The sequence below is a fragment of the Zeus faber genome (assembly GCF_960531495.2).
Source record: "Zeus faber genome assembly, chromosome: 2".
NCBI classification, from domain to species: Eukaryota; Metazoa; Chordata; class Actinopteri; order Zeiformes; family Zeidae; genus Zeus; species Zeus faber.
Window position 1 is genome coordinate 52,491,945 of NC_137189.1, and position 13,116 is coordinate 52,505,060.

General features: G+C 47.9%; 2 protein-coding genes across 3 annotated transcripts in view; one reads left to right on the plus strand and one right to left on the minus strand.

Annotated features, from left to right (window-relative positions):
- Positions 1 to 9,605, plus strand: part of LOC307247865 (serine/threonine-protein kinase pdik1l-B) — a gene marked incomplete at its 3' end in the record, with an annotated part of 10,585 nt that extends 980 nt beyond the window's left edge. Inside the window, exons 2-4 of the mRNA XM_080023983.1 lie at positions 1 to 358; positions 447 to 666; positions 9,364 to 9,605. The exon at positions 1 to 358 is cut by the window's left edge and continues 400 nt beyond it. Coding sequence (XP_079880109.1) covers positions 1 to 358; positions 447 to 666; positions 9,364 to 9,605 — 820 coding nt within the window. The remainder of the gene's footprint in view (positions 359 to 446; positions 667 to 9,363) is intronic.
- A 1,628-nt stretch (positions 9,606 to 11,233) lies between these two features.
- The window catches only part of elp3 (elongator acetyltransferase complex subunit 3), a 37,560-nt gene continuing 35,677 nt past the window's right edge, over positions 11,234 to 13,116 (minus strand). For both annotated transcript variants that reach the window (XM_079996580.1, XM_079996581.1), the window contains exons 14-15: positions 11,970 to 12,051; positions 11,234 to 11,434 (exon numbers count right to left, since the gene is read on the minus strand). In XM_079996580.1, the coding sequence (XP_079852706.1) occupies positions 11,343 to 11,434; positions 11,970 to 12,051 (174 nt within the window). In that variant the 3' untranslated portion in view covers positions 11,234 to 11,342. The remainder of the gene's footprint in view (positions 11,435 to 11,969; positions 12,052 to 13,116) is intronic.

Sequence of the window (13,116 nt, forward strand, 5' to 3'; positions counted from 1 at the left end):
CCGGAGGCCGGCCACGCAGTCCAGACCCGGACTGCAGGATCGGACTAACCTGCAGGACCGGACCAACCCGGAACCCCCGGATCCTGGCGCTACCCTGAGGACCCCCGGAAAGCCAGGGGAGCGGAGAGAGCGGAGAGGCCGGCGCTGCCTGGCGCTCTGGCTGGTGATGGAGTTCTGTGACGGGGGGGACCTGAACCGCTACCTGCTATCCAGACCCCCGGACCCCCAGAGGAACCACACCGTGGTCCAGCAGCTCAGCCGTGCCGTGGCCTTCCTGCACGGCCTCGGAATCACGCACCGGGACCTGAAGCCCGACAACGTTCTGGTCCGGGACACGGGTAGCGGCCCTGTGGTCAAGGTACCCGCTTCTGAACTTCTTGTTTAGGTCCTGTTCACTTCCTGTTTGTTTTTGCCTGAAGCCTCGCTATGCTCCCCCTCTCCTGCAGGTGGCGGACTTTGGCCTGAGTAAGATGGAGGTGAATGAGGGCGACGCCCGGCGGCAGACCTTCTCCTCCATCTGCGGCTCTGACTTCTACATGGCTCCGGAGGTGTGGGCAGGGCTTAGCTACAGCGCCCAGGCGGACATCTTCTCTCTGGGCGTCCTGTTCTGGGCCGTCCTGGAGAGGATCACCTTCCTGGAGGACGGGAGCAGCCACGAGCAGCTGGGTGGGATCTGCTTTTCATACTCACATGGGTGGGGGCACAGGGAAACAGGAAGTAGCAGTCATGTGACAGGATGTTGGAATTAAGATAAGATAATACTTTGTTGATCCAGGAAATTCCAGCATTACAATGCAAGCTCGGGTTTGAGGGTAATTTATTTCAATGACGTATTATATAGACTACAGTTAATTCAAATAATAATTCAATATCCCTTTATTCGATGAATCATATTAGTATAATCTCGTCAGTTATGTTCATTAAGATAGATCAGACGCATCAGAACAAATGGAGAAGAAAAAGGAGGAGGAGGAGTGTAGGAAATTGTGCAAGGACACAAAATACACAAACAAACAGGACACAAACTTGTATTTATTTATATATATATATATATCAATATGTCGAGATGGATAACCTGTACATATACTGTCTGTAAATGGGTTCTTTATTTATTTTATAGACTGTCCATTCTATTGTAATTATATTGTCAGCCATCTTTAAATCCGTCACGTCACAGCTCGGTGATTGTTTTTGCACGCCGGACGACGCCCAAACTAATTGGGACTGAATGGACATTGACATATTAAATGTGTCAAAATAAAAGTGTTCCACATCCATCAGCTGGAAATGTAAATGGCACAGAGATTAATTCCTTAACTTCATTTCATTTAACTAATTCAATTTCTATTTCACAATCGATGACCTACCTTCCCTCAGGCATTCTTTTTTTTTTAACCTTAATAATAATCAAAAAGACTGAAATGAGTGAAGATGTTTGAGTGGAGGCGAATGAGGTCTGTTGGAACACCTTCTTTAAAGTCAGATAAGTTCATCGGTGATGGGACCCGGGGTCTTCCCTTGCCCAGGGACCAGCTGTGGTGGACCACCAGGTGGACTGGGCTCCACCTGTTGGTCCACCGGTCCTTCCTCTGGTGGATCCTTCTTCCAAGCAGCCTGCAAACAACCTGCTGCCGACTTCCATGGGCCAAGACACTCACCTCGTCCTTGTACTCCGCCCTTTTCCTTCCACTGTTGCTCCACCTGGTCTTCTCAAGGAGCGGTCAGCTCCACAATGACCACCAGCCTCCATGTCACTAGGGCTGCAGGAACCAAATTCAAATAGAATTGGAATATATGAAAATATCACGATTGGATTGCTAAAATTGCCATGTTCTGTATTTATTGTAACTAAATAAGTCATTGATTATAAATGTTTTGGCTAACGTTAGCGACTTCATTCACATGTGATGAACAATAAAGTTCAATATAAGTTGATCCAGTTTGTTGCACAGTGAAATATTCCTGGTAACAGGGTGTGAAGTGGGCGTTGTGTCTCCCTCTCCTCCGGCGCTTCTCTCTGTGTATAAGGGAAACCGCCTTTGACCAGAATGTCCAGTTATTCCAAAGATGTGGTGATGAAAGTGGTAAATGAACCCAACCGTCACCGACGGAATGTCCTCTATTGCAGAGGTTCCCAACGTCTGGCTTTTTTCAGCCGTGATCTGCTCCACAGCAGAGCAGCGGCAGGAAACGGGAGTAAATGTAATACATCTAGAGTTTTTACTTGCTTTGTTTGGAGAAAATATAGCTCTGATCAGAGCTGTGGAACAGTGTGTAACATCCCAGAATACAAGTTTGAACGTGATGATAGAGGATAACCTGATAACCACAACCACCCTGACCAGCACCATGTCTGGAATGAGGGTGGTCACTGCCATGGCCTCCCTTGGTCCACCTCCACCTCCCAGTCCTTAGCTGTCCCTGGTAGTCCTGTGATGTTGTCAGTTGTTCCTGACAGTCCTGCTGATGTTGTCAGTTGTTCCTCACAGTCCTGCTGATGTTGTCAGTTGTTCCCGGCAGTCCTGCTGATGTTGTCAGTTGTTCCTCACAGTCCTGCTGATGTTGTCAGTTGTTCCCGGCAGTCCTGCTGATGTTGTCAGTTGTTCCTCACAGTCCTGCTGATGTTGTCAGTTGTTCCCGGCAGTCCTGCTGATTTTGTCTGTTGCTCCCGGCAGTCCTGCTGATGTTGTCGGTTGCTCCCGACAGTCCTGCTGACGTTGTCACTTGTTCCCGGCAGTCCTGCTGATGTTGTCAGTTGTTCCCGGCACTCCTGCTGATGTTGTCAGTTGTTCCAGGCAGTCCTGCTGATGTTGTCAGTTGTTCCTGACAGTCCTGCTGACGTTGTCACTTGTTCCCGGCAGTCCTGCTGATGTTGTCAGTTGTTCCCGGCAGTCCTGCTGATGTCAGTTGTCCTGACAGTCCTGCTGATGTTGTCAGTTGTTCCAGGCAGTCCTGCTGATGTTGTCAGTTGTTCCTGACAGTCCTGCTGATGTCAGTTGTCCTGACAGTCCTGCTGATGTTGTCAATTGTTCCCGACAGTCCTGCTGATGTCAGTTGTCCTGACAGTCCTGCTGATGTTGTCAGTTGTTCCAGGCAGTCCTGCTGATGTTGTCAGTTGTTCCTGACAGTCCTGCTGATGTCAGTTGTCCTGACAGTCCTGCTGATGTTGTCAATTGTTCCCGACAGTCCTGCTGATGTCAGTTGTCCTGACAGTCCTGCTGATGTTGTCAGTTGTTCCCGGCAGTCCTGCTGATGTTGTCAGTTGTTCCCGGCAGTCCTGCTGATGTTGTCAGTTGTTCCTGACAGTCCTGCTGATGTCAGTTGTCCTGACAGTCCTGCTGATGTTGTCAGTTGTTCCCGGCAGTCCTGCTGATGTTGTCAGTTGTTCCAGGCAGTCCTGCTGATGTTGTCAGTTGTTCCTGACAGTCCTGCTGATGTCAGTTGTCCTGACAGTCCTGCTGATGTTGTCAATTGTTCCCGACAGTCCTGCTGATGTCAGTTGTCCTGACAGTCCTGCTGATGTTGTCAGTTGTTCCCGGCAGTCCTGCTGATGTTGTCAGTTGTACCCGGCAGTCCTGCTGATGTTGTCAGTTGTTTCTGACTGTCCTGTTGATGTTGTCAGTTGTTCCCGGTAGTCCTGGGGAGGTGGCTGAGGTGATGTTTTGTCTCACTTGTTGGAGGCTCTTGGTGCAGGTGGTGTCAGGGCCTTGAGCTCCAGGTCCTTCTTCTCAGAATGGGGAGTTCACCTTGATCCAGCAGAAGAAGTTGGTCGGGCTGGGGAGGACATGGTACATAGAGTGGATCTAGACCTTCACCTGGTGGGTCCTCCAGCTGCTCCGTCCTGCTTCTCCACCTCCTCCTGGAACATCTCAGACCTTGAGATTCCATCTATTGGTTTGAGCAAAGTCTAATGTCAATAGGTTGATCTGTATCCTGACACATGGAAACAGCAGCACAGTGATGGTGTTGCTCTAGAAGAAGAAACAGAATAAAAACCTGTTGAGATGGATAGTTAGAAACAGACAGACAGACACAGACAGACAGAGACTCTATTTAGAGCATCGTGCGGAGCAGCATCTGCAGCTAAAACAGTTTTTCTCTGCAGGTTGAACCGTTTTTCTTCTGACAGAGTGTGTCCTGTAGAGCGCACGCTCTGACGTGCATGCTCTGACGTGCATGCTCTGACGTGCACGCTCTGACGTGCACGCTCTGACGTGCACGCTCTGACGTGCACGCTCTGATGTGCACGCTCTGATGTGCAGGCTGTCACACTCATCAAAGTGCCAGTTCAGCAGAAAGAGCAGCAAACAACAGCTTTGCAGAGCAGAGCTCCCTGACCCCCGAGAAGAAGCGGGTGGGGGTGGTAGGGTTTCCATGGTTACTGCTGCAGCTAAAACACCACACAGTGATTCAGAACGTTTAGCTCCATCCATGTCCTGTTGAGCAGGGGGGTAAAGCTGTGTGTGTGTGTGTGTGTGTGTGTGTGTGTGTGTGTGTGTGTGTGTGTGTGTGTGTGTGTGTGTGTGTGTGTGTGTGTGTGTGTGTGTGTGTGTGTGTGTGTGTGTGTGTGTGTGTGGGGGGGGGTGTGTGTGTGTGTGTGTGTGTGTGGGGGTGTGTGGGGGGGTGGGGGGGGGGTGTGTGGGGGGGGGGGTGGGGGTGGGGGGGTGTGTGGGATAGGGCTGTACTGACTCTTGTCAGTTTTGTGTCACTCTCGTTTTCGGCTTCAATGTGAGCGCTGGTCTCTTCGTTGGGGCTACATTTTCAAAGCCTGTCGTACTGATAAATTGAGAGGTGGTTGGTACTGTTAATGGTCGTTTAGAAAACAGATTTTGTTTTAATTTAGGATGTATAATCTGTTTCTAACTTGCAATAAGTTAGAAACAGATTCAGGAGACGAGGAAGCAGACTGCACCTCCACCGCCCCCTCTCCATGCGTAACGCACACAAAGTCGAGCAGAGTTCATTCTGAGCTTCATTTGTTTGAGTTTTTCTCTTAAAAAATAAATACAGAACTGATAAGAGTCACGTTAAAGTACCGGATCAATAAGCAGTATCGGTAAGAGTACAGAGTAGAGTAGTAGTAGTACACCCCTCTCTATGGACCCCCGTTTCTGTGACCTGCTCTTGTTCCTCCAAATAAAACAAATAAAAACACTGTTTTTGTTTGGAGGAAAGGGGCATGACGATCGGGGCGCAAGGAGAGTCGTGTTCCATTCACGCAAATAAAAATATATTTATTTTTCCCTATTGAAATGTTATTGTTGTGCATTTTGTAAGCTGCTCTGTGTGTTATCCTCTTATGTGATGCACACCGACCACTGCTCCACCACTGCTCCACTTGAAGAACTTCCATCCACTGACGGGTTGGACCAGTTGGAAAACTCCACATTGTAAAAATGGAGCAGCAGCAACTTCAAAACAAAATAAATCTAGTCATAACTCCTTTAATTGTTGTGCAGCCACAAATTAGTAAAATAAGAAATTTAAATAGAACAGTAATACAGTAGTACAACATCAACTTCAAAGCCAAACATTCAAAATAAACAAGAATTACAATTACAGTGTCAGCAGCTCCACAGTGAACAAAACGTTCAACAAGTACTAAGCTCCACCTTGTAGCAACCAACAAGTACCAAGCTCCACCTTGTAGTAGCAACCGAGAAAGTACTAAGCTCCACCTTGTGGTAGCAACCAACAAGTACTAAGCTTCACCTTGTAGTAGCAACCAACCAGTTCAGACCACGTGACTCATGTTCTCTCCACCCCACTGCTCCATACCGCTGCTCCACCCCATTGCTCCATCCCACTGCTCCACCCCATTGTTCCATCCCACAGCTCTACACTGCTGCTCCACACTGCTGCTCCACACTGCTGCTCCACAGTGCTGCTCCACACTGCTGCCCCACCCCATTGCTCCATTCCACTGCTTGCCAAGACATCAAGCAGGTTTAATATCTGGTCGTGTTGGGATCGAGTCGGGAGCGACGCAACGAGCTACAGCCAATGAGAGCAAGGGGGGAAGGGCAGCCCAGAAGGCGAGATGGGAGTACACAGCAGCAGCCAGAAACACAACATACCTATTGTATTTTTTTCTCTAGGTTTTAAATATATTTCTCATTTAAATTCTACTTTTATTCATTTTTTAACAGCGATCAAGAATGTACAAAAAATAATAATAATCATGTCCGTGCTGTGGTGTCATTTCGGGTGTCGCTTGTTGCTTGAGACAGACTCATCTGGTACCAGACACACTCATCTGGAATTCCTCCTGGTGAAAGATGTTGTAATGTGTGGAAAGTCGTGTAGTGTGAACAGTACAAGGATCTGACCACTTTGAAGTCCTGTGTGTCCATGCTGTTAGTATTACTCACAGTTTCAGGAGCAGTGGCAGGTTGTTGTTGTTGTTGTTGTTGTTGTTAAAGAAGAGGAGTGTTCCCGCTCTGTCTCCTACTGAATCAACTCTGTTGGAGACTGTGCTGAACAGTCTCTCCCGGTCCACACTGGTACAAGGAGCACAGTGTTCGTCAGGGTGGGACAACTGACCTGGTTGCCTCCCAGTGCTGGGATGGTTTGAGCGTAGGGTGGTTTGCTCTGTCATGTCTGTAGTTGAACCTTTGTGTCGTGCTCCTCGCTCCTCGTCCTCGCTCCTCGTTTCTCGTTCGTTGTCCTCGTCCCTCGTCCTCGCTCTTCGCCCTCGTTCCTCGTCCTTTGTCCTCGCTCCTCGTCCTCGTCCCTGTCCCTCGTCCCCGTCCCTCGTCCTCGCTCTTCGCCCTCGTTCCTCGTCCCTCATCCTCGCTCCTTGTCCTCGTCCTCGCTCCTCGTCTTGCTCCTCCTCCTCCGCCCTCCTCCTTCGTCCTCGCTCCTCGTCCTCGCTCCACGTCCTCCCTCCACGTCCTCGTTCCTCGTCCTCGTCCCTGGTTCGTCGTCCTCGTTCCTGCTCGTGCTCCTGCAGGTTTCTCTTTCTGCTGCTTGGCTGTGCTTCCATACATGGGCGTTCTCCGCTGCCTCAGTCCTAGTTCTCCTCAGTGACTCATCCATCTTCTCCTCCTCTTCGGCCAGTCTACACTTGTGAAGTATCTGAAACAACAAAACACAATAAATAAATAAATAAATAAATGTCTAAAGTAAACAACCTCCTCCATACTGGCTCTTGATGGTGACGGTCTATACAGAGGTTAATACAGTTAAAACAGTAATGCATATGATGCATGTGCATAAAATAATAATGAAGTGTCTAGATATCACCATTTCTAAGTTTTGTTTATAATATTTATAACATTTTTCATGACTTCCACATTTTAACATAAGGACTATTACATTTAATAAGCGTACTATTAGTCATACCTGTCTTTATAACGCAAGAGTGGTAACTGCACAAGGGCTCACCCTCCATGGTTCTGAATCTTTTCTTGACAGCTGTAGAAGGATACTTTTACTTTTCTTCATTTTTATATCCGTGTCCTGGTTCTCCTGAGCAAGCGGCCGTTTTAGCACCGTGACCGAGGGGATAAGTTGAGCTGCAGAGTAGGTGGAGGAGCTAATCTGTCTGGTCAGTTCTTAAATGGTGCCAGAATGACGGTTGGTTTTCTCCAGCCGAGCCGCTGGTTGGTTGTCAGGAACACTGGCAGGTCGTGGTGGTTTCTACTCCCGTAGACGCTGGACCATCTAGAAGGAGCTGCTCCACCTCGTTGCCACGTCTTGGTGCAGACGTTTGGTGGGCACTTGGAAATCTTTCTGCATATCCAACAGACGTGGAATAGCCAGTGGCAAGTGTTCGAAGTGGCCAATTATCTTTTTACTATTTGCCAGCACATTGCTCACACTTGGCTGTGATAGTCGCCCTTCACACACCACCTGCTGGGTTGAGTGGGTGAAGCAACCCAAACGTCATAATTTCATCTCATCCATCGCTTTCTTGTTGCTTGCGTTGTGACGCAAAACAACACAAACCTTTGACTTGGGAATGTTCCATTCTACTAGCGTCCCTTCCACGTTTCAGAAATTGACGTGCCAGTATGTGACCCACGGAATTTGTTTACTTTGGGCAGCAGACTGTGCAGAACAAATGTCAAAGCCGTGTCCACCCGTTGTGCAGTTAAACTGAGCAAGGACAATTCACATCTTCTACCAACATGAAATGTGCTCAAATAGTTTGGGGGGGAGGGCACTTTCTTCTGAGATATATTTGCGACCTAGAAAATTGTACTGTAGCTACAAATGATCGATTAAGCAGTGAAATCCCACATTATCGATGACCGTCGGGGGTTGGTTGTCCTGGAAAATCACAAACCAAACATAATGGAAAATCATGGTATTCTGGAAATGATCACTAAAAACATTGGGCTAGAAGGCCAGAAGTGGTACCAAATGAAGAGCCGTCTGGAAGCCGAAAGAGTCGGCTCTCATTGCTGAGTTCAGTCAAATGATCCGGTTCACGAAAAATAGACGCAATCCCATCAGTCGTTGTAAGTGGCAGTGTCACACTTTATATTATTGTTTGTACAGTGATCAATTACCATATTGTGATCTATTGATTTCGGTGCATAAACTCACCTACTCGCCGATACCTGATCCTCCATTTTAGGGTGTATCGGAGGCATTTCCAATCCTGGTATAAGCATCAGAACAACTCTAGTCTGTCCATCCTTCAATGATCTCCACAACCTTTCATCTGATCGACTTCCCACTTGGTGGCTGTGTTGCTGTGGACCCAAGGACGTGCAGTTTGCAGTTTGGTACAGTTTGGACACGCCCCATGTGTAATATTAATAAACGTAAAAAAAACAAGCGAACAACCACTCAGCTCTGTGCAGCAGCAGGGAGGCGGGGCTTCAGATCTCTGCAGCTGCAGGTCAACCCGCAAAACTTGGTTTGGATTCGATACCAAGTAATATCAGGGCCAGAAGCAATTCTGGCCAAAACAAACTGTTATTATTGTTTGTTTAATTTGGAGAAATGGTGAACGGGGATGCACAGCGGGTCAGTTTCACTGGTGGCTTTTCTGCCGATTTTGCACGTGGGCGTGTGGGAAGAGCAAATGAGGAAATATATTGAGAGATCGGATCCTTTTTGGTATCGGTCCTTCTGACGCCGGAATGGATCTTCAAAACAAGATGTAGTACGTTACTACAGTATTCCGTACTTTTGGTATCAATTCGCCTGTTCCCAACAGGATGTATTGAACGGGCGCAGCACTAGTTTGGTGAAATGACTGAAAGGTGAACCCATGGAATGGGTGACTGACTCGGTCCCCTGTATGTACCTGTAGGTCTGACTCCACCCCGTATGTACCTGTAGGTCTGACTTCACCCCCTGTATGTACCTGTAGGACTATTGGTCTGACTCTACCCCTCTCCCCCCCAGGTGCATATGTCTGTAGGGGGGGCTCTGGCTGGCTCCTCCCCCTGGGGGCGGCCCTCCAGGAGGCACCAGACCTTCAGATCTGCATCCCAGTCCGGTTCCGGCGGGCCCCTCCCCTGCCACCGCCCCCGGGCCCTGTGACCTGTCGCCTCCTGCTGGATATGCTGGCCTGGGACCCGGGGGCCCGGCCCCCCGCCAGTACCCTGGAGAGCCGGGTCCAGTCCGCCCTGAAAGACACGCCCTGACCAGAATCTCTGATAGATTCCTGCATTTGTTCAAATGTAAATAAAGTTTCATTCTTTGTTAAATAATCAGATTTTTTATTCAATAAGTTTGAGTGTTTTTTTTGTTTATTTTTTCTTGTTTCACAAAAAAATGCCAACGTGGAAGAAGGATATTAGAGCCTGAGACGCTGAGCTGCAATCTTAAGCAGGAATATTAGAAACGCTCTGATCCATCCATCAAACATTATCTGTTAACACAGCTCGACGGAGCAAGTAGAAAATATTCAAATAACTTGATACATGATATTGTAAAATTATAATAATTATTACATAATTATACATAAGGGGGGGTCTGCTTTGTGTATTGAAATATTTGTAAATATTTCAATAGTGTTTTAAAATGTACCATTAAATAAAGATATTTGTCAGTCAATCGATTATCATTTATCAGTACTCATCCATCAGCACCGGTTCAGTGTGTATTATTATTACTTCAATGTGTATTAGTATTTTACTGTGTATTATTATTATTGTAATATTTGTATTTTACTGTGTATTAGTACTGTGGTAGTAGTATTTTACTGTGTATTATTATTGTAGTACTTTCATAATTTACTGCTTTACTGCTCAACGGCTAAATCCAAAGGAACCAGCAGAACTAGGGGGACCGAAAGAACCAGAGGAACCGGAATAACAAGGGGGACCAGACGAACTAGAGGAACTGGAAGAACCACAGGAACCCAAAGAACTAGGGGAACCAGAAGAACCAGAGGAACTAGAGGGACCGGAAGAACTAGAGGGAGCAGAAGAACTAGAGGGACCAGAAGAACCAGAGAGGCCAGAAGAACTAGAAGGACCAGAAGAACTAGAAGAATCAGAGAGGCCAGAAGAACTACAGGGACCAGAAGAACTAGAAGAACTAGAGGGACCAGAGAAACCAAGGGGACCGGAAAAACCAGGGGGACTGGAAGAACCAGAGGGACCGGAAGAACCAGAGGGACCAGAAGAACTGGATCCTCTGCTCATCTCCTAAACCAGGAGATGAGCAGAGGATCCAGTTCTTCTGGTCCCTCTGGTTCTTCTCCTGGTTTGATCAAGAGGAGATGCAGGTTTTTAAAGTCATTGGTTCTTGTTCCAAACATTGATCGTTTTTAAAGGGCATGGCTTCACACTTAATTGGGTTCAAGGGTTATTTGAGGGAAAGTGATTGGATGTGAAATGAAACAGAGGTCACCAACATGTCAAGCCTCTAACTGTAAAGGAAGGAATCCGTCGCTCTGTCTCTCTGTACTTAGATTATCTGGACACCTGTTGATCTCCTCCCAGCAGGTGGGCATGTCGCTGTGGACCTGAGCATGTTCAATTTACACTTTGGTGCAGTTTCAACCCAGGACATCGGTAATATCAATAAAGTTCCAACAAAAAAAGGACCGGCGGGCGGGGCTCAGCCGGCGGGGGGGTTCTTCCCCAAAACCATTGTAGTTTTCCAGTGATGTCATTTCTTCGTGTCTTTGAGCTTCTATCTGCAGGGAGCGGGGCGGGGCACCGTGGTTCCACCAATAAAACGTGAATCCATCAAATCACATGTTTCAAAGATGTAATTTAATTCCAAATAATAAAAGTTACTACATCTATCCATGGATGTCGATGACAGGAAGTAGGTTCCGCAGCTTCCTGTAGAGCGAACTCTGACCTCCGGGGGTCCAGGAGGAAGAAGCAGGAAACACAATGTGGGACCGGCTCTACCTCCATCCTGGATCAGTCTTGCATGGGGCCTCGCAGCGCCTTCACCATGTAGGGCCCCTGCAGCTCGTAGCCCAACTTCCTGTAGTAGTTCCTGGTTCCTACTCCTGTGGACGTGGACACGCGCGCGCGCGCACACACACACACACACACACACACACACACACACACACACACACACACACACACACACACACACACACACACACACACACACACACACACACAAAGTGTTGAAGGGAAACCACTTCCTGTCTGTCCCCAGATTAAGACCCAGTTTCCTGTTTGTTGTACAGCGGTGTTAGCTCAATGCATGGCAGCAGAGGGGATCAGCTAGCCTAGCTGCTAGCTAACAGTCGAACCAGTGAAACACAGAAGCCTGTTCATACTGAGTTGAGGGGCGGGGCCTGGAGTACAGGATTTATTATTATTTACAAAACACAACAAGGCAGCAAAACAACCCAATCTAAAGCGAAAAATGACAGACTGGGAGGAGCAGCTTCCTGTCTGGCTGCGTTAACTTCCTGCTTCTCTGCAGCAAACACTGACTGTTTCCTGTGTAATCCTGAAACCGACACGCCCTCCTGGGTAGGGAACCGTGGACAGGGAACAACAGGAAGGGGCGGGATCAGCTCCTCTCACCAGAGATGACAGCCATTTTGTCAGATCCATGTTCGTCTCTGGAGATTCTCTCTGCTTCCTCCATCAGCATCATCCCAAAGCCCTGAGGAAGACATGGCTAATGGATACCAGAGACACTGCTGAGAGAGCAGACAGCGAGTAGATAGAGCAGACACAGCGAGTAGATAGAGCGGACAGTGAGTAGATAGATCAGACACAGCGAGTAGATCAGGGGTGGCCAACCAGTCAGAGACTAAGAGCCACTTTTTTTACTGTGTTACTGCAAAGAGCCACATCATACACATGTGCACACATGAACATCACCCCATCCCTTCCTCACACACACAGACCTCTGCTCAGCCAGATTTATTGTAAATGTCACACACCAACATGATAATCTCTTTTCTTTTTCAGGGCGGCGCTGGTGACTTGCCCGCTGGCTTTTAGCAGAGTGGGAAAATGCGTTAAATCTCCCTTTTGAATATGCGTCTTGAACAGCTTCAGTTTGTTGACAAACGCAAACACACTTTGCACCAGGTCAGGCAGCATTTTTAACTTACCCTGCAGGGTCAGGTTCAGTCTGTCCAAGTGACACAGCAAGTCGACCAAAAAGGCCAGATCCATAATCCACTCGAGGTCTGAGAGCTCGGGATAGTCCTTGTCCTTCTCTTCCAGGAACAGTTTCACGGCATCCAAAAGCTCAAAGAAGCGAGAGAGTACCTTGCCTTTTGACAGCCACCTCACAGTGCAGTGCAGCGGCAGGTCACCTGGAAGCCCTTGGTCCAGCTCAGCGATAAGATTCCTGAATTGCCTGTGGTTAAGCGCATGTGTGCGGATGTAGTTGACGATTTCCATCACAGGCTTCATGACGTTGTCTAAATTCAATGATTTAGACACGAGTTGCTCCCTGTGGATGATGCAGTGGAAATTCCAAAACTCGGGAAATGTTTGGTCAGCTTTGCACAGCCCCACAAGCCCGTTCACAGATCGGATCATGGCTGGCGCTCCATCCGTGGCTATTGCAGTTAGTTTCTGTATGGGCAGATTTGCTTTCGTAAATGCAGCCATCATTGTTTCTTTCACATCTATGCCACGGGTTCTGTCTTTTAATGGCACAATATCAAGGAGTTCTTCTTTGATCACACAATCGTTTGACACAGACCGTACA